Source organism: Sarcophilus harrisii, chromosome 3 (assembly GCF_902635505.1).
Source record: "Sarcophilus harrisii chromosome 3, mSarHar1.11, whole genome shotgun sequence".
NCBI lineage: Eukaryota > Metazoa > Chordata > Mammalia > Dasyuromorphia > Dasyuridae > Sarcophilus > Sarcophilus harrisii.
In genome coordinates, this window is record NC_045428.1 from 393,670,635 (window position 1) to 393,692,384 (window position 21,750).

A 21,750-nucleotide genomic window follows, 5' to 3' on the forward strand; every position below is an offset into this window, starting at 1 on the left:
CCCCACTGTTATCTAGTTTGTGGATCTGGGTTTTATATGTTGGTCCATTTCCCTACATTTGGGATTTATAAACTTGTAGTTATATAACTACAAGGCCCTGAAAACTCCATTAAAAAAGTATGTTTCATTCAACAATCAATAAGTCTTATGGCAGACTTTGTACATACACTTTCCTGTTAGTTCTCTTCTTTTCATCTGCATTAAATACCAGGATTTAAAGTACTTGGCAGCCTCACAGTGGAGTCTATTCCCTCACTAATCCATGACAATTGTCATGGACTGAACACTGAAGACAAGTGGCTTCAGAATAAAAAATATCAAATCTGGACTCTCCCAAGAAAGATAAGCCAATTTCAAAGCAATACAAAATCATTTGGTCCCTTGGACTGGTTCTATTATTATTGGTAAAACCAGACAAAAAGTTAAATATCTGTTTTTTTCAGTTGCCTTTTTATTCTAGGATTTCTAGCTCTTTCTGGTATTTCTAATACCAATAAATTTCCAGCCCCAATAAATAGTTAGAAAACTTATAGGAAGTTAATGGTGAACATTATTACTAGTCTTGATTTTTGATCCTTAGTAGTGCAAACTAATGACAAAAATCTTTGAAAGCTGTAGTAGAAAACAACATGGGAAGAAAATAATAGAAACAAAGAAAAGCCCCAGTAAAATTAAGGAAAAACTGTTTCCTTACCATAGAAACAATACAATTCTATCTTCAAATTTTGCTTTTAATATTTTAATAAAAATATTTCTGCTAAATTCTAGTCAATAATATAAAATCATATTGAAAGATACATTTACTATTTTAAAGTACCAGAACCACCAAAGAAGGCTGTTGATGAAGTTGAGGCACCCCCACCTGTCACCAAAGTAGAAAGAAAAGTTCGAGAACCAACAAAAGGTACAAACATTGACATTTTCTTATCCTTAGAATATGATTATATGTTTCATGAAAAGATATAGCCCTAAAAATGCCATTGTATAAGTTATAAGTAATTAATACATAAACTAAGTTAGAACTTTGACTATATTTGCACTCATTTTTGATTGGTTAATAATTATGCCACATGTTAACTAACAGATAGATGTACATCTGAGTGAAATAAGTTAAATTATACTACTAAAAGTTAGTTTGTTACTTCTGGCATTTTCTTTTCCTCTTTACTTTGTTTAAATGAAAGTAAAATGATGTTAGACCATGTGTCCTAACCAAGATATTTCAAATTCCTATTTTCCTTCTGCTTTATGGCTTCTGGGGAGCATTATGGTAACCTTTTTATCTTGTGGTTTCCTTTAAGTGGCTGAAATCAAACCAGCAATACCTCTTCCTGCACCACCTGAACCAAAACCTGCACCAGGTAAGAATTTACATTAAAATGGTCAAACTCCATATAACTACATATCTTTGTATAATAATATTAAACAATTCATAGCTGGATAGGACAGGAATAAAAATCACATACCACAGATGGTTTTATGTTTTTCTAAGTGAAATTGAAGTTTTGATTTTCTCTGGTGACATGTCAGAAGACTGCTAAAATATCAGTTTAGGGTTCATGAGGTGACCACAGATAAAATTAATGGAATGGAAATCTCTTTACAGAAGTAAAAGTTGCTAAGCCTATTGAACCACCACCAGCACCAGTGCCAGCTCCTACCCCAGTGACAGTTCCAGTTGTTGGAAAGAAAGCAGGTATTTACGTTGCTTTGATAAAGTGATTTTCTCTTACCCGTGAGAAGTGGACAGGCCTTACTTATTATATTGGAATAACAAATAAATTCATGTATTCTTTACAGGTTTGTGCTGATTAAGCACATTTTTATGAAAGTTTTTCATATCTTATCTTTACATTTAAATATTAAATATTTGGCTTTTTTAAATCTTCTTTGTTGTGTCTTGGCTAGTATGTACATTATTGTGTTGTATTGGTTTCTATGTATGTTTTTTCAAGTGAGTAATAAATGTGTCTACTCCTAGTGAAGGTGCCAGAGAAAAAGTCCTCTTCTTTACAGAAAGAGGACAATACATATAAATCTAAGTAATAATGCATCTCATATTTCCCCATCCTCATCCTGTGAGGCCCATTTCTCAAAAAAAAAAAAAAAAAACAAAAAAAAACTCCAAAGATTCAGCTTTCAAACCCTTAGACATGAGACATTAAACAATTAATGATACAATTAGTAATTTTCCATATGTAATCACTCAAAATGATATAGTAATGTTCATGTAATAAAATGTTAGAACTGTAAAGAGCCTCAAAGATCATGATCTCTTCCTAGCTTCTCATTTTAAAGATGGGCAAACTGAGGCCATATAAGAAAAATAGCTTAGTCTGTATCACAGAGTAGAGCCCCATACTCAAACACAAATCTTTTCTTTCTATGCCTCTTTTTATACTGTCTCTGATATTTAGATTTGAGAATTCCATATTTATAGATGATCTCTTAGTCTGTCAACAGTGACAATTTAAGAATCAAGATGGCCTTGCTCTGGTTTCTAAAAAGAAAAATTTTCTGAGTTTATCACTACATCCTTGGAAAAGTCCAGCAGGCTTGAATGTACTCATGATTGTGACCAGTGTGATGTTGAAGAGAAAAATGTTCTATGTTCTTTCTATTCCTCTATTTGAAATCTTTATCTTAAGATATTTTTTCCTTATACTTGTGGTTATAGAATATTTTCTACTTTTTGACCTTCTATAATTTAAATATGACACCTTTATAGGTGCAGAAAAACATGATGCACCATCCATTTTAAAGCAGAAAGGTATAATACAAGCCACCAAAGTTGAAATATCTGGAAGAAAAGAGGTGTCCCCTACAGGTGAGAAATACATATATATAAAGGACAATATGAAATCTGAAGCATCTGAAAGGCTTAGAGCAGAAGAAATGCCTGAACAAAATATATTAATTAAATCATCTGAGAGGATATCAGAAGAAGAAAAGGGATTTTTTTCTGCCCATAAAGAATATGAACAGAAAAGAGCTCCTGTTCCTTCAAAAATAACACTAAAAGTGTTAAACGCCCTGGAACATGTAGCTAAAAGGAAAGTACAGACAATAAAAGGGGAATACAAATCCACTCGTAAACCTCTTAAATTTGATGAAAGAACTTCAAAAAAAAGGAATGAAAAAATGAAAACATATGTTTATAAAGAAGATGGAGAATCCCAGTTGTCCAAGGAGACTGGAGGACATCCACTAAAGGAAACAGAAGAGAGCCTCCCAAGTGAACACATTCTGAAGTCTTCTGAAAAGGTTGATGTAACCTCCGAACAGAAATCCAACCTCAGCTATAAAGCTACTGTGCCTCAAGAAAAGAGAGAGATTACAAAACTTGAAGGAGAAAGAATTTCTAAAGAATCACTTGAAATCCTTCATAAAACAAGAGAAAACATTGGTGTTCTAGAAAAAACAAAGGCTGATTCTGGCCAGATGAAATATTTCAGCATTCATAGGGACAGTTTAAATAATTATCCAAAAAAGATCAAAGAAATTGACCAGGTAGTTGAAGGTAAAATCCATAGAACAATATCCGATTTGGATAGAGCTAGAGACTTAGATAAAGAAAGTCAAGATCTTATTGCTGAAGTTAAGGAAATAGAAATCACTTTGCAAGACAAAAAAGCATTTGAACTGAAAGAGAAAGAAGAGGAAGAAAGAAGAGAAGTAGATACAGGGGAAATAGAAGCCAAGTCAATAATGGAAGCACAAGTAAAGAAAGAAGGTGAAAATATAGCAGCTGTAGAAATAGAAATAGTAGGGGATGTAATGCCAGCAAAATCAGATATAAGATTAGATTACAAATGGAAACTAGAGCCAAAACAAAGTATAAGTCCAAAGAACGAACAAGATGATGAGCCTATCACAGAACAGGTTCAAGAATCAGATGATGTAAGTAATGTTATGAGTTCAAAATCTCCAAAGGCAGTTTCTCCCTCTTGGTCAATGGTTACAAGGCAGAAAACTCAGGAGAATATTCAGGTATTTCATGAAATGCCTGAAAGTGAGAAAGAAGAAAATGAAACTCTTCAAGTGAATACATTTGAAGGTAAATGGACTCCTTTCACTGTAGAAGAATGTGCAGTTTTTAAAAAGGATCCTGAACTCACAAAAGATTTTAATCCTAAAGAGAGTATATCAGAAGAGGAAGAAGAGGATATAAATTGGGAATTGGAATTGGCTGAACTTTCAGAAGATTCTGATAATCTTTCAGAAAATATTTGGGATTGGGAAGACTATGAATTGCCCAAGGGAAAGTCTGATGAAAGGCGAGGTGAGAAAGGTTAACCCAAACTCATGCAAAGAGATCATCCTACATGCTTGGGTTTTGGAGAGGATCACCCTTTGATCCATTTGCGTTCATTTGTCAGTTTTGTCCATGTTTTTCAGCATTGTTCATCTGTCTATGTAATTGTCTTATTCACATTCAAATATTCTCTGTCTTATTTCTGTCTACTTGATTCATTAGTCAGGTTTTATGCTATTAGTTAAGTTTGGCATTTTATTTTGCTTTGTGTTAAGTTTTATCCTTTGGCATCTTGCAACTCATTTCTGTTTCATTGCTTGAAAAATTGATGTCCCATATTTCACGTAGCTTGAACATATATATTTGCACTGAAGATGCATGATGAGCTGTGTGCAACAAAAACCCATAGACAGAAGCACAAAAATGAGAAAGTAAAACTGTTAATGGGATATAATCAATTTTGCTAACTCGGTGAAAGCATTTCAGTGCTTTCCTCATTGTCATGCATTTTATTTATACAACTTATTTGATTTTAAATGTTAGATATTTCACTAGATTTTAAGACTTTAAAAATAGCCATTAAAATATTAATTATTTGTGTAAACTCTCATTTAATGATTATAAATGCAATTAAAAATCACTGTAAATTGAATTTCTTTCTCGTCACCTTTTAAAAAATACACCAAATCTAGACTCAAATGGACATTTTCCTATTCTGACAATCTGTTTTTTTTTCTTAATAGATTTGCATTGTTCCTTCCCAAAATGAGTTTTATTGCACCTATTAATAGTAGTTACAATTGAAAATTTCATCTCAATTTCAGATCTGCTTTTTCATTCTAAAACTTAAAATATCAGAGCAGTTTATATGAGAATAGCTGTTTTCCTTCTAATCAGTGATTGTTATTTCTACTTCATGCTGATCTATAGGAGCATAGAAGAGAGAGAAGAAATTGTTTTTATGGAGAATAAGCTTCAATAATTTCATTTATGTGGATGTCCTCTCCTCCAATAGAAAGCTGAATTCCTCTGCATCTATTCTCATCCTATGTTATTCTTATCCCTATTTTTTGGATAAATAAATCCTTCATAGAGTATGTAACAAGTGTTCTAGATAAACTAGATTGGACTAGATGATCTAAGACCATTGAACTAGAATAACATATTGAAGAAATCAGAATGTCATATTTTAAGGACCCCATGTCTCTTATTCTCACTACTTGACAATATAACCTCCTGTTGCAACCATAGATTCCCTTTATAATGTCTTTAAAGTCATTTCCTATGAGTGAGTCATTGAGGTGAATACACTATAATACACTTATGTTCACCATATGCATCTCCATTTTCTCTAGGGTTTCCTGTTATTTTGGTTTTTACCAAATGATGTTTCATGATACTCCATCAGAGACTGGCTTTTGTAGTATAGAATTGTTAGGAATAATTGAAAGCACTGATTACACTTTGCTTTTATTTTCACTGATACAAATTACAACACAACTTTTTCCCACGTAAGGCAAAGATAAAACTTCCAAAACAATAGAATGCAGGTTTTCTTGGTTCTGAGGACATTTCTTTATCTACTATACTACAGTGGCTCTGCGTGTATTTCAAAGGAGTAGGAAGAAAAATATGCTAAGTAAAATAATTCAAATTCAGAGCTCCAATTTTTTTCTTCAAATTAATGTACAAATGTTGATTTTTGGCTAGACAAATTGATCCCAAAATATACTTTTTAGCAGCATCAAAAATACTCTACCCATAAGTTGTATAAATATTTGAATAGGTTCTTTTTTGGTGTAAATATATATATTATGAAGAACATGCTGTTTGTCACCTTTTGCCAGTTAGAAGGAAATTCAAGATTTTTCTGACTTTTTTTTTATTTTTTACTTCAGAAGCCAAAGCACCTAAAGAGGAAGCAGCCAAACCTAAAGGACCTATCAAAGGTAAAACAAATAAGCAAACAAAAAAATCCTATTGTTTGTACTTTGTAATTCACCGTGATAAAAATTCCCAGACTTCATAGACACAGACCAAGGGCCATTGATTCATATTCATTTTTGCTGAGTTGGGTTACTTCAGCAGAATTAGGTTACTTGTTATTTTGGTTCTTACCAAATGATGTCTCATGATACCCCACCTGCTTGGAAATAACTTATTCTGTTGAATCTGCTTAAGAATCTGAATCTAACAAATTATAGAATTCTGTGTAATATATGAGATGGAAAATGTTCTTTTGGACAAAACCAGCATTAGGCACATAGTCCTGTAAATGTTTAATGAAATAAATACATAAAAGAAACATGTACATTTTTATTCAAGATATTTACATTTAACAGATAATAATACATAAGAGAAACATATACATTTTTATTAATGATATTTATATTTGACAGATAACATATTAGACACTTTAATTTTTCTTTGGTTCTTCTTTTAATATCAAATTATCCTTCCCACTGGAAGATAAACAATATAAATTGAAGGTGAATTTTCAGTTAGCTAGCTGAATTTTCTTTTTTCCTTTTTTTTTGCAATTTTGTCACTATTTTCCCTAAACTAGAAGCTGGGTACTTGATCTCTATCCTGGTTATATATAGCTCAATTGTCCCAACTTCTTTATACATTCAAATCTCTAAATGAAAGTTATTTCCCTTGTATTTCTCTCCATTAGGTGTGGCCAAAAAGACACCTTCTCCAATAGAAATGGAAAAGAAAAAGCTAAGACCAGGAAGTGGAGGCGAGAAGCCTCCTGATGAGGCCCCTTTCACTTACCAACTCAAGGCCGTGCCCTTAAAATTTGTGAAAGAAATCAAAGACATTGTCCTAACAGAAGCAGAATCTGTTGGTTCCTCAGCTATCTTTGAATGTCTTGTTTCCCCGTCCACTGCCATCACCACCTGGATGAAGGATGGGAACAATATTCGTGAAAGCCCCAAGCACAGGTTCATCGCAGATGGTAAAGACAGGAAACTGCACATCATTGATGTCCAACTTTCAGATGCTGGTGAATACACTTGTGTTTTGCGTCTGGGAAATAAAGAAAAGACCTCTACAGCAAAACTGGTTGTTGAAGGTAATTATAAGCATTTCTAACATTCTTTAAATGTGGCTTTTCCAAAGTTCTGTGGCAACTTAAGGTATAATTATGAGCAACATGATTACCATTTTCCAAGTATTTCACATTTTATGTGAATTATATTATGCATATAATTAAATGTTTAATGCATGTATATATACATACAAGCACATATACATGCATATACACACAAAAATACAAAACTATAAGGCAAAAAGCCTTTTCCAGTTCTCTTTTACTACAATCCTTTCCTTTGAGATTACTCTTAATTTATCACTCTATCTTGTTTGTATGTACTTGTTTGCATCCCTCATTAGATTGTGAATTCCTTAAAAGTAGCTAGGTCCCCAGAGCAATATACCTAAGCATAAGTCAAAAAGACCTAAGTGCAAATCCATTCTCAGACACTTAATAGCTTTGTAACTTTGAACAAGTCACTTAATATCCTTTTGCCTCAATTTCTTCATCTATAAAATTGAAATATTAATAACACCTACCTCCCAAGGTTATTGTGAAAATGAAACGAGAAAATATTTTATCATTGTGTCTGACACGTAGCAAATGCTATATAAACGCTAGTCAGTAGTAGTGGTAGCAGCACCAGTAGTGGTAACAGTGTTAGTAATATTAAGTAATGATAGTGGGAGAAGTAGTAAATCGTACTAGTGATGGTAAAAGCAGCAGTAGCAGTAATAGTAATTGTAGTAGAGGAGGAGAAAGGAGGAGGAGGAATAGAAGGAGGAAGAGGAGGAGTGGGGGGGGAAGGTTTGCTGGTAGTAGAAATATAGCAAAGATTGCTTTCTTTTCCTTTCTTTGTACCCCCAGCACTGACACAAAACAGAAGCTTAATAAATGCTAGGTAACTGACTGACTATATATAGAGAGAGAATACTTGTAATCAAAGAAAACCTATAGATGATAATATTTAAATTCTCTTCCACAGAACTGCCTGTCCGTTTTGTAAAAACACTAGAAGAAGAGGTGACTGTGGTTAAAGGACAGCCATTATACTTGAGCTGTGAATTAAACAAAGAACGAGATGTGGTCTGGAGGAAGGATGGAAAGATTGTTGTGGAGAAACCTGGCAAAATTGTACCAGGTGTCATTGGTTTGCTTCGTGCCCTCACAATTAATGATGCTGATGATTTTGATGCTGGAACATACACCGTTACTGTGGAAAATGCCAACAATCTCGAGTGTTCATCTTGTGTAAAAGTAGTAGGTCAGTGATCTCAAGTAAAATTTGTTTTGTTTTTTCTTTCATACGTTATGATGGAGTAGGAGTGAAAAAAGGGGGAAGCTGGGTAGTGCCATAATACATAGAACACTGGGCTTGGAATCAGGAAGACTCATTTTCATGAATTCAAATCTGGCCTCAGACACTTAGTAGCTGTGTGAACCTGGGCAGATACTTAACCCTGTTTGCCTGAATAAAATGAGCTGGAAAAAAATTGGCTAAACCAATCCAGTATCTTTGCCGAGAAAACTCCAGATGAGGTCACAGAGTGTTGGGCATGACTGATACAAGAGTGAAAAAGAGCACTTCTTTTTAAAGTATTAAAATTTAGAATCAAATGTTTAGAGAAGGATAAATAATAAAATGTGACTCTCACTCTCATGGAGTATTAATTATGACCACTTTAAGTAGTATTTTTCATTTAATTTTATCAAGGCATCAAGAATTAATCCTAAAGATCATATTCATATTTTATTCCTAAAAATTAATATTTTCCACACCAAGTCACTTAAAATTAGTTTAAAGTACATTATAACTTACTTTCCTATTTAAAGCATCTAATTATGCCACAGATTCCATTATATTATATATCAAATCATGCCTTCTCCATTCCACTGAGGAGCCTCAGACATTTAATAGCTATGTGACCTTGAACAAACCACTTAACTGCTATTAAACTGAATTTCCTAAGCTGTAAAATGGGGTAATAATAATATTTACTTCCTAGAGTTATGAGGATCAAATAAGATAATATTTATAAAGTATTTAGCATATGCCTGGCATATAGTAGACATTATATAAATGCTTATTATTTTTCCTCCTCTCTTACCCAGAAATGGCAACACATTGCTTTCCCATTAGTACAAATATCCCAGCTCCTACTACCATTATGATCGTCTTGTATAATATTTGAATCTAGAAGATGCTGAAGTCTTTTACTTCCCATGGATTTTTGTTTGTTTGTTCAGTAATCATAAACTATATACCAGCTTTCTTCATGTCTTCATTTGTTCATAAGATTAGTATGAACTAGAAAATCATAATGATATAAAATGAGCAGAAATTTAATTTAAAGTAATTACCAGTGAAGCTACTTATGTAGGTTGTTTTCATTCTAATTTTTGTCCAACTCTTTTCTAATGTAGAAATCATAAGGGAATGGTTGGTAAAACCTATAAGAGACCAGCATGTGAAACCCAAGGGTACAGCTATTTTCACCTGTGACATTGCTAAAGATACACCTAATATTAAATGGTTCAAAGGATATGATGAAATTCCCATGGAACCAACTGATAAGACTGAGATTCTGAAAGATGGAAACCGTCTTTACCTCAAAATCAAGAATGCCATGCCAGAAGATATTGATGAATATGCAATAGAAATTGAAGGGAAAAGATATCCTGCAAAGCTGACACTGGGAGGTATGAATCTTTTGTCTATAAAATGTTCCTTTCTCTATAACATCAATATTAAATGTAATAAAATGAAGGATGTTTTCATCTAAAATTTTATGGGTTTCACCCCTATTCAATATAGATCGTGAGGTTGAACTCCTGAAACCAATAGAGGATGTGACAATTTATGAGAAAGAAAGTGCAAGCTTTGATGCAGAAATTTCTGAGGTAGATGTTGCTGGAGAATGGAAACTGAAAGGAGAAGTTCTAAGACCATCTCCTGTAAGTAATCTCACAATTAAAAGCGTGTGTCATTCAGAGCAAGGGTTCTTAAACTTCTTCCACCTGTGACCCCTTTTCACCCAAAAAATTCTTATGTAATCCTGGGTACATAAATATACAAAATAGGTATACAAATCACACATTTACTGATAATAAATCATAATTTTACAATCCTCACATTCAATTACATGATCCCATATGGGTCATATCCAAAGATTAAGAAGATTTTGATTTAGAGCAGGTAGATAGTATGTAAAAAGCCATGCATTAGAATGGAAAGAGCATTAACTGGTCTTCAAATTAAAGGACCTGAGTCTTCAGACTGACTCTGCCACCCGCTGGCTGACCTGATAGATGACGAAGAAAAGTGGTCATCTCTAACAAGTAGTTTTAACCTCTGTGTTTCAATTTTTAAAGCTTCAAAAAATGGATATGGTAACACCCACCATGTCTAACCTTGTTTCAAGGATCAAATGAGATAAAGGACAGAAAAATCCTTTTAAATTTATTATTTTTTTTTTTTTTTGGAGAGGCAATTGGAGTTATTTGCCCAGGGTTACACAGCTAGAAAGTGTTGTGTCTGAAGCCAGATTTAGACTTGGGGTCCTCTTGATTCCAGGGCCAATGCTCTATCCATCGCACTATATAGCTGGCCCAGGACATGAAAATTCTTCACTCTGTCCTCTCTCAGCTCAGTCTCCCTGACCTGTATGATTGCTCCTCACTATCCTTTGCTGGATCATACCTCTTAACTGTGGATTTACCCAAAACCTCTGTCCTGGACCTCCTTCTCTTTTCTCTCTTTCCTTTCACTTGGTTGCCTTATTAGCTCCCCATGGACTAAATTATCATCACTATGCAGATGACTCTTAGAGCTACATACCTAGCCTTATCTCTTTCTTGCTTGCATCATCAACTGCCTAGATTTCAAATTGCATAGCCTACAGGCACCTCAAACCCAATGATTCCCTTTAAAATGATCCCTCCTCTGAATATCTCTACTGACAAGAATACCCCATCCTCTTGAATTATTCTGGACTTCCCACATTCTTTCCACATATGCCATCAGATTCCAAATCTTGTCATTTTTATCTCTATAATATCTCTGACATATGCACCCAATTCTCCACTCACAGAGTAACTACTCATATTCAGCCCCTCTTTTTTATCACAATATTCTCCCATTTGATCACTCTAGCTCAAGCCTCTCCCCATTTGAATACATTCTCCACACAGCTACCAAAGTGATTTTATTTGTATCATTATAAATAATTATGGTAATATCTTACATTTATATAGTGTTTTTTAAAGTTTACAAACCACTTTGCTAATAATATTTCATTTGATCTTCACAACACTAGTAGATATTATTACTATTTCCATTTTATAGATGAGGAGATGGAGGCAAATAGCATTTAAGTGACTTGCTTAGCCATTCGGCCATTTAGTGTTTATGGCTAGTTTTGAATTTGTCTTTCTGACCCCAGGTCCCATTATCTATCTACTTTGCCACCCAGGTCTGACCATGTCACTCTTTTATTTGATAAATATTGATGAATTCCAGTGGTTCTATATTATCTCTAGTATCAAATATAAACTTTTCTGTCTGGCATTTGGAGCTATTTACAATCATACTCCTTCCTCTTTTTCAGTCTTTGTATATATTTTTCCCCTTCACACACTTGTGTTCCAGCCTCACCAGTCTCCTTACTGTTGCACATGAACAATACCCCATTTTACACTAGTGTAGCTTTGCACCAACCTACTTGCATACTGAATCCACTTGCCCTTTCCCTCTACATCTCAGAATCCCTGGTTCCTTCCAGATGGAACTTATATACCACCTCTAACATGGAGCTTTTCCTTCCTTCTCCAAATTATCTAAATTTGTTTTTTAATATATTTATATATTTTAATTTATTATAAACACATAAGTCTATATGTAGTCTTTTCTGTTAGAACTCTTTTGAAGGCAGGGACTTTTTCACTTTTAACTTTTTGTAACAGCAGCATTTAATACAGTATTTTCAGATAAGAGGCACTTAATATTTATTAATTGGCTGATTGACATAGAAAAGAAGGTAGTGATTCAATTAAATAAGCCTTTATGATTTTTTTTCTACTACAGACACCATACTACATACTTGAGTATGAAAAGACAGAAATGAAAACACTTCTTACTTACAAAGAGATTACAATCATTACTTACTGCATCCCCATGCTTGTTGGGGATGTAGAGGGGAATGATTTAGGCTTTTCATATACAGGAACTTGTCCTCTGAGATTCTTTTCTCCTACTGTTTAAATGACTACTGATAATATGTGTACAATTTGCATGATATGATTTTAAATTATGTCATTGCTTCTGTATCAAGTTGATTTACATGAAACATTAATAATTTAGACTACTGAAATTTCAAAAAGCAGCTGTTTTATTATGTGTGATCAATTAGTAAGAAGTTATTTAAATGTTTTTCGATTAGGTCCCTTAAAAAAAATCTGTGTCCTTTTCATTTAATATATTTAACTATCAATGTCCTATTATTCACTTAGAGTCTAACAAATCTGTGCCACTTTTTCAGACTTGTGAAATCAAAATGGATGGAGGAAAACGTTTCCTAACTTTACACAAAGTCAAATTGGACCAAGCTGGGGAAGTCTCTTATCAAGCATTCAATGCATTTACATCTGCCATTTTGACTGTGAAAGGTACAAAATTTTAAGCCTTCTCTTGTGAACTTCATTCCATCTTCTTTTGCATTTCTGAAAAACTAATTCTTAACTTTTTTTTCAGAAATTGAACTTGATTTTGCTGTACCTCTGAAAGATGTCACTGTTCCAGAAAGGCGGCAGGCTCGATTTGAATGTGTCCTCACAAGAGAGGCAAATGTCATATGGTCTAAAGGACCTGATATAATCAAAGCCAGTGACAAATTTGATATTATTGCAGATGGAAAGAAACATATTCTTGTCATCAACGATTCTCAATTTGATGATGAAGGAGTCTACACAGCTGAAGTCGAAGGCAAGAAGACCTCTGCCAGATTATTTGTGGAAGGTAAGTTGCTCCTCAAACATGAAGTTAACAAAGTACATGTAAATGCTTATGAGGTTTGAACACCATGAGATCTGCATCATACAAATTAAAAAGGTATCCAGGTACTTTATAATCAGACTCTACATATTTTTATAAGCCTACTCTCCCCATTATAAGTATACCTTTCTATGGGGGAAATATATATATATATATATATATATATATATATATACATATATATGAATAATAAGATAAAATTCCTCCCAAAAGAAAAAATTATTCATTCAAGAGTTTTGGTGAGCACATATTATGTATAAGGCTTCTGCTAAGCAATCTCTCATTCTTTTGTTCTTGCCTTCCACAAGTATTCACAAGTAAAGGACTGGATTTTTGAGATATGCAATCACTATATTTTTCATGCTTACATTTTAGGTATAAGATTGAAATTCATGTCACCTCTGGAAGATCAAACTGTGAAAGAAGGAGAAACAGCTACTTTTGTTTGTGAGCTTTCTCATGAAAAGATGCATGTAACCTGGTTTAAAAACGATGCCAAACTCCACACAAGCAGAACAGTACTCATCTCTTCTGAGGGAAAGACCCACAAGTTGGAAATGAGAGAAGTGACACTCGATGATATATCCCAGATAAAGGCTCAAGTCAAGAACCTGAATTCTACTGCCCATCTAAAGGTGTTAGGTAAAGTTAGCTGATTTTAATTGTTCTATGAGTACAGATTTGCACTGGTGAAAATAGTGAATATTTAAGAAATTTGGGGACAGATTCTTATCCTCTTGATGAATGTGTGTTTTACAGAGGCTGATCCATACTTCACTGTGAAGTTACATGATTACACTGGGATTGAGAAAGATGAGATCGTTCTCAAATGTGAAGTTAGCAAAGATGTGCCTGTAAAATGGTTCAAGGATGGAGAAGAGATTACTCCTTCAACCAAATATTCCATCAAGACAGATGGCCTGCGCCGCATATTAAAAATCAAGAAGACAGAGCTTAAAGATAAAGGAGAATATTCTTGTGATTGTGGGACAGACAAAACAATATCCAATGTCAATGTTGAGGGTAAGTTACAGACAAATCTAAATCTGGCACAACCTGAATATCATAGCTACTTGTTCATGTTAATGAAACTATGTGTATTTTCATCATTTCAGCTCGATTAATAAAAGTGGAGAAACCTCTTTATGGAGTGGAAGTGTTTGTTGGAGAAACTGCACGCTTTGAAATTGAACTTTCCGAACCTGATATTCATGGTCAGTGGAAACTAAAAGGAGAACCTCTGACTGCTTCCCCGGTAAGCCCAGATTATTTTGAGGAGAGGATTTGCCAGGTTGTTTAGAAAATAAAAGACATGATCAAATGAAATCCTTTTACTATGCTAGAGCATTAACTTATGAAAATTGGCCTTTTCCTTTTCCTTTCCAAATCCCTGCCCCTAACAGAACTGTGAAATCATTGAAGATGGAAAGAAACATATCCTGATCCTTTATAACTGCCAGTTGGATATGACTGGGGAAGTTTCCTTCCAGGCTGCCAATGCTAAATCTGCAGCTAATCTTAAAGTCAAAGGTATGGTTTATTTACCATGAATGTTTTCTCTTTTCTTTGAAAAACTTCTTTAGTGTGCCTATAAAAAGGAGCATATTTGATGACCCTACCTCATCCGGATTTTTATTGCAGAACTCCCACTCATCTTCATTACACCACTGAGTGATGTCAAAGTCTTTGAGAAAGATGAAGCCAAATTTGAATGTGAAGTATCTAGGGAACCCAAAACATTCCGCTGGTTGAAAGGCACCCAGGAAATCACAAGTGATGATAAAGTTGAACTTATAAAGGATGGAACTAGGCACTCAATGATTATCAAGTCAGCTGCTTTTGAAGACGAGGGGAAATACATGTTTGAAGCTGAAGACAAGCGGACAAGTGGCAAATTAATCATTGAAGGTTTGTCTTTTTTTATCTGTTGCTTTTGAAACTTTTCTTTTGCTTTTATTTTCTCTTAAAGGTTTGTTTGTTTGTTTGTTTTACCTATAATAAGATATTATGGAAATATTTCCCTATAAATGTTAGAATGAATGAGAGGGGTTTTTTTTTTCCCTCCCAATTTAGGAATTCGCCTCAAATTCCTCACTCCATTGAAGGATGTGACAGCCAAGGAACGGGAAAGTGCTGTGTTTACAGTAGAATTATCCCATGACAACATCCCAGTTAGCTGGTTCAAAAATGACCAACGGCTACATACCAGCAAGTTGGTTTCAATGCATGATGAAGGCAAGATTCATTCCATCACATTCAAAGATCTCACTATTGATGATACATCTCAAATCAAAGTGGAAGCTATGGGGATAGCTTCTGAAGCTAAACTAACTGTGCTTGGTAAGTGGCTGATATAAAAGTCCATTTTTGTGGCATTGCTTAAATTATCAGCTTAAGAGGAAGAAGGATTGTTTCAGTTTTTTCCAAAATATTTTTCATCTAGAAAAATGAAGACACATCATTATGGAATATTTTGCCCCAAATAGCAAAATATCCAGTTGAAATCAGAACTATTACCCAGCAATAATTGTTTTGACTTATATCACCTTTTAATGAGGGATTGAAAATTCTCTATCTGCTTTTTTCATTGTTTTCAGAGAATTTTTTTTTGGCTTCTAGGAAAAAGAAACTACATAGAGCATGGGCTAATCGACCTCACAATTTATTTTTCTTCATCCCATCTCTAAATTCAATACCTATAAGTGACTTCAAAATAAGTATGAAAATAAAATACCCACACAAGCCTTAAAAACTAGATTCTTGGTATAATTAGGTCAAATGCAAGTTTATTTAACTTGCTTAAAATACACCTGAAAATCTATTGAAATTATCATAAGAATCTGAAACCATGTAATGAGAATTATGTAAAGGAAATGTTCTTCAGTAATACTTAGGTGACAGTGGATAAAGTGATAGATCTGGAGTCAGGAAAACCTGCCTCACATACTAGTTATGTGACTGAGCAAGTGAACTCAGGTTCTGTTTACCCAAGCTTCTTGAACGGAAAAAAATGAGGATAATAGCAGCACTTAGTTTGTCAAGTTGTTATGAGAAACAGAGGAGATAATATTTGTAAAGTACTTAATATAGTCTCTGGCCCATAGTTGGTGATACATAAATGCTTATTCCCTTTTTTCCCCTTCTAGTCTGAATAAAAGAAAATTTAGGGGAAATATGATTGCTCTTTAAATATTGGAAGGACTAAGGAAGGTAGAATTTTCAGAGAAGCATATTTTAGTTCAACATAATGAAAAACTCTCTAAAAGTTTCATTGAGCAGAAATGGAATGGGCAGACTTAGGAGGTAGTAGTGGGCTTGTTGGTCAAATGGAGATACACGTAAGAGAACAAGTAACAAGTAACAAGTAACATTCCATTTGTGGATAATGTTAGAGAGGATTAGTGCTTAGGTGTTAGATGAATTTTTAAGATGCCTTCTAACTCAGAGTTTCTAAAATAGATCAGCTAAGAAGTTAGAAGCAAAAAAAAAAAATATATCTGGCATTATTTTTCCATTAATCCATTAATAAATGAGTAGGTTCAGTCTCTAAAGATTCTACTCATTGATTCCTTTTCTAAATTATAATATATATATATATATGTATATATATATATATATATATAATAGAGATTGGATAGTTTACTAAATTTTACTATTTCTTTCATTTAAAACAAACCTTAACTTCTATGAACTTCATTTGAGCTTTTTCAATAGGGCATTCATTTCTCTAAATTATTGATAGTAAATTATTTCTCTTGTCCCTTATTTGCAGAGGGAGATCCCTATTTTACTGGAAAACTTCAAGATTATACTGGAGTAGAGAAAGATGAAGTCGTTCTCCAGTGTGAAATTAGCAAGGCAGATGCACCAGTGAAATGGTTTAAGGATGGGAAGGAAATAACTCCATCTAAAAATGTTATCATCAAGGCAGATGGCAAGAAGAGAATGTTAATATTAAAGAAAGCTCTGAAATCAGATATTGGACAGTACACCTGTGACTGTGGGACCGATAAGACCTCTGCTAAACTTGGCATTGAAGGTAAGATAGTACATTCTTTGAGTTTTTTCTCAAGTTTTCTGTTTCTTATTGCTGTTAGCTAATGGCATCTGTTGACCCTTAACTTTTTTAGATCGGGAAATTAAATTGGTCCGCCCTCTGTACAGTGTAGAGGTGATAGAAACAGAGACTGCTCGCTTTGAAACTGAAATCTCAGAGGAGGATATCCACGCCAACTGGAAACTGAAAGGAGAGCCATTACTCCAGACACCTGTAAGGATATTTTTGTACTTGTCAACACCACACTGAGAACATAGACGTGTGAGGCAAGGAGGGGACTTGAGAAAAGTTACAAGGCAATGAGTTTAAAATGGCAGGAGATCAGTTTCTTTACTAAATCTTGAACATAAAAGAGATGACTGGGGTTTATGAACAAGTGAATAGTACACATAGCTATGTCAAATTTGAGGTATTTTTTTCACCTAATTCTAGCTTATTTTTTCATCTGTCCAATGTAACATTTTTCCACAAATAGTGGAATAAGTACATTTAACACATGCGAATTCTTATTGAAAATAATGTTTTCTCTAAAATTGATATCATGACTTAGCAATCCTTGTTTGAATGATATTTGTTGAAATAACATTTAGTGGAAAAGCTAGTGAGAGAATAACCTTCATAAGCCAAATCTGTATTGTATTATATGCAAGAGAGCAGTACTGGTTTCCACTGATGATGATAATAGTTAGAATTTATACAGCACCTATTATACCAAGTGCTGTTCTAAGCACTTCTCAACTACTATCTCATTTGACCCTCATAAACAACTTAGAGAAGTCGATGTTGTTATTATTCCCATTTTACAATTGGGGCAACTGAAGCAAACAAAGGTTAAGTGACTTGTCTTACACTTAGTAAGAATCCGGGGCCACGTTTGAATTCAGGTCTACCCAAGTCACAGCCCACTAGAATCCACTTCACCACTAAGCAGGTGGCACAATTTTGACATTGATGGTTCTCCCTTAAAGAAACTAATTCTACTTAGTTTTAAACCAACATAATATGTAGAACGGTAATAATATGTAATAAAGTAAATTATTTGCCAATTATTTCATTGTTATAAGGCTCAGACAATTATAGTATTCTCAATGTAAAGAATAATCTCAATTCACCTTCCCATTTATTGGTACCATTTATAGATATAAAATTTATATAGAAATATAAAAATTGCAGAGTGAACTAATGACTACAACAAATTTGAATTTGTTTCCTTTCTTGTAGGATTGTGAAATTAAGGAAGAAGGCAAAATGCACTTCCTCATTCTTCATAATTGCCGCCTGGATCAAACTGGTGGGGTAGATTTTCAAGCTGCCAATGTCAAATCTAGTGCACATCTTCGAGTTAAACGTAAGTGGCCCATATTAATCTCAGTAAATGTTCTGCCAAAGTGAGCTCCATATATTAACTTTCTCAATAAAAAGCTTTGGTAGAAAATATAAAATAAGTTGAATTTTAGTAGAGGCATTTAAAGGAAATCATTAATAAGTGCCCTTGCTCTTATTTTACTCAGTGTATTTGCTATTTTGAAGAGTACAATTCAGATTCCCCTATCCTTGTTGCATAAATATTTTTTTAAATTAATTCTCAATAATCTCCTTTATATAGTAAAAGGAAATTATCCTTCATCCTCATCCTTCATAATTCTTTCACACAGGATCATAAAAGTCAACATAAGATGACAATCCTAACTAACATTCCTAAATCCCTTTATATTTTATATGATAAGTTGAACTTTTACAAAGAAACTTTTTAGCTGCGTTGGCATTTCAGACCAGGATTGAAGGGTAGATTAAGCTGACATCTTTGGAAAGTGCTAAGAGTGTGATAGACAAGGACAGACCACAGGGTCGTGGGCCACTTGTCCTCTCCCAATCCCATTCGTAGTTATTTTGGAAGTCACATGCCTTATGTAGCAAGAGGAGCATAGAGCCTGGCAGAGAGACAGGTGCATTCAGATTTCTTGCTGACTGTGTTCATCATAAAGAAAGAGCCCCTACAAATAGAGGCTTCTCCAGTAACCAACCTCCTCTCTGCTGAACCCATGGGCCCCATGTTCACTTAAGAGTGTAATCAGCTGCAACATTGTGGTTTTTTCTCTGTTGAAGAAAGTGACCATGTGATTTAATAACTAAAGAAAAGTGATAAATTTTTTCCACTTGGAAAAAAAAAATATGAGTAGTTCAAAGACATTAATATTTTCTTCCAAAGCCCGCGTTATTGGACTCCTCAGACCTCTAAAGGATGTAACAGTGACTGCCGGTGAAACAGCAACTTTTGATTGTGAACTATCTTATGAGGATATCCCAGTGGAATGGTACCTACAGGGAAAGAAGCTAGAACCTAGTGATAAGGTAAAAATCCTTACTTTTTTTTCCTTTTCTTTCTTTGCAATATTCTGCTTCTTTCTTTTCCTTCTTTCTTTTGTAATAATCTATTACTCTTGAGCTATTGCTCTCTTCCTCCTTTTTAATAGTCTTTTTTATGCCTTTATCTATGTATTTTCATGAACTGTACAACAGATACTCCAATTTGTTAGTGGTTTTTACCTAGTAATTTTTTTACTACAATATACATTTTACATTAAATATATATGGTAATGTTTTTGAGTATAGAGGGGATTCAACATTTTACAAGTTATAGTTTGCAAAGACTTTTTGGACAAAAACACATTAAATACAGTGTAATCAGTTAATTTGTTCAGTAACATATTCTGGATTTAGTGATTTCCTAATTCTTTCCATTCCATTTTGTATTCTACACATAAGGGGATTAAGAGGCCTGAAATTCCATTTCAGGCAATTGATTAAGTAGTAGAGATAACTTCTGGGCAGTCTTACTCCTCTAGCATTTCTCAGAAGTTATTTTTAACCCTCAAGTGCATAGCACAGTGAGGAGCCTGGAATGCAAATGGGGTACTAAAAGATTGTTTGATGATATTAGCAAAATTAAATTAGTTTACAGTTGTCCAGATATATGAAGAGATATATTTTGCAGCTGTAAAAATATTAAAAAGTTTTGATGAACTTTCAACTTTTTCAGTATGAATATTAGAAGCCAAAAAAATCAATATAAATGTCCCGACAAATAGGCCATGAAACTACTTTCCCTTAAAATTCCTAGACTTTTTGAGAAAATATAATTTAAAAGCACTTTTTCAAATATTTTCCTCAACCACTTCACTTTGTATAACTCTCTTAGAAGGAAGCAACAATTCATAAAGACATATCCAGAGCAGCATTCTATCCACAGATTTTTTTAGTATTTCCAAAACATCATAAAATATTCAATGTTTATCGGACCTTCATTTTGATTTCCTAATGTAATAAAAATTTAAAAGACAATTGTTCAGAGAGAAGCCAAAAAAAAAAAATCATTAAAAAATTAAATAGTAAAACTTATGAAGAATAGTTAAAGAAACCAGGATTATTTTTCAAAAAAAAAGAATAACATCAGTGTAGAATGATTACTTCCACATCAGGTGGACACCAGTTGTTCTCCATTTCTTCTGTGGATCATGTAAGACAGAATGGAATTCAATTACAGCCCAACAGATTTAGATTGCCTCCAAAGAAAGAATTTCCTGACAATGAGGTTTATTAAACATTGGAATGAATGATTGTAGAGTTCTTTAAAAATAAGAGAAAATCTTTTGTGTCTGGGATGGTCGAATTACAGACATGCCTGAAAATAGAAAAGTGGTTTTGATAAACTTTCACAGTCCTTGCCAGACTTCTGATTATCTGATTTGGTTAAAAGAATTCTGTTTGAAGGAAAACTTTCTGTCCTTGGGCTCAGGTTAACTTTTATGTCAAATGAGCAGGACTTTGTGAAATAAAGAAATCATCTATATCATTGAGCCTTGCTAATGCTATATTAAATGATGAAGCTTAGAATTTGTAATATTGAAAACCATTATTTTTAAGATGCCTTTAATTGCACACTTGATTGACTTTGAAAAACATTAACTCTTATTAAACTTAGTGCAGTGACCAGAAGGGGTGTTACCTGACACTAATCCTGCTGGGTCCCTTTATGTCTCCCTCCATGTGGGAATTTTAATCCTCCATTCAGCTTTTCCAGCCTCTGTGGTTTTGTTTTAAATTACTTAATAATTCTTAAAAAAAAAAAAAAAAAAAAAAAAAAAAAGCAGAAGTGCTAATATTATGTAGACGTGAAAAATTGTATTATGTTTCTGTATTTGCTTCTTTTAAATGGAGTCAACCCACATTCACTTGTCTGCTTACTATTTTTATATCTATTTTTAATATCTATTATATATGCATAAACATATATAAAATATATTTGTTGACTTTTGAAAGTTTATCAGCCAACGGAATGTAGACACTGG

At 33.6% G+C, this 21,750-nt stretch overlaps 1 protein-coding gene across 3 annotated transcripts in view; it reads left to right on the top strand.

Annotated features, from left to right (window-relative positions):
* The window catches only part of TTN (titin), a 324,196-nt gene that overhangs the window by 195,983 nt on the left and 106,463 nt on the right, over nucleotides 1–21,750 (top strand). For all 3 annotated transcript variants that reach the window (XM_031960390.1, XM_031960391.1, XM_031960392.1), the window contains 20 exons: nucleotides 815–904; nucleotides 1,302–1,361; nucleotides 1,607–1,696; nucleotides 6,154–6,204; nucleotides 6,933–7,334; nucleotides 8,281–8,559; nucleotides 9,720–9,995; nucleotides 10,111–10,250; nucleotides 12,833–12,959; nucleotides 13,045–13,308; nucleotides 13,720–13,986; nucleotides 14,104–14,367; nucleotides 14,460–14,599; nucleotides 14,748–14,874; nucleotides 14,986–15,252; nucleotides 15,418–15,684; nucleotides 17,117–17,383; nucleotides 17,475–17,614; nucleotides 18,623–18,749; nucleotides 19,611–19,753. In XM_031960390.1, coding sequence (XP_031816250.1) covers nucleotides 815–904; nucleotides 1,302–1,361; nucleotides 1,607–1,696; nucleotides 6,154–6,204; nucleotides 6,933–7,334; nucleotides 8,281–8,559; nucleotides 9,720–9,995; nucleotides 10,111–10,250; nucleotides 12,833–12,959; nucleotides 13,045–13,308; nucleotides 13,720–13,986; nucleotides 14,104–14,367; nucleotides 14,460–14,599; nucleotides 14,748–14,874; nucleotides 14,986–15,252; nucleotides 15,418–15,684; nucleotides 17,117–17,383; nucleotides 17,475–17,614; nucleotides 18,623–18,749; nucleotides 19,611–19,753 — 3,788 coding nt within the window. The remainder of the gene's footprint in view (nucleotides 1–814; nucleotides 905–1,301; nucleotides 1,362–1,606; nucleotides 1,697–6,153; nucleotides 6,205–6,932; nucleotides 7,335–8,280; nucleotides 8,560–9,719; nucleotides 9,996–10,110; nucleotides 10,251–12,832; nucleotides 12,960–13,044; nucleotides 13,309–13,719; nucleotides 13,987–14,103; nucleotides 14,368–14,459; nucleotides 14,600–14,747; nucleotides 14,875–14,985; nucleotides 15,253–15,417; nucleotides 15,685–17,116; nucleotides 17,384–17,474; nucleotides 17,615–18,622; nucleotides 18,750–19,610; nucleotides 19,754–21,750) is intronic.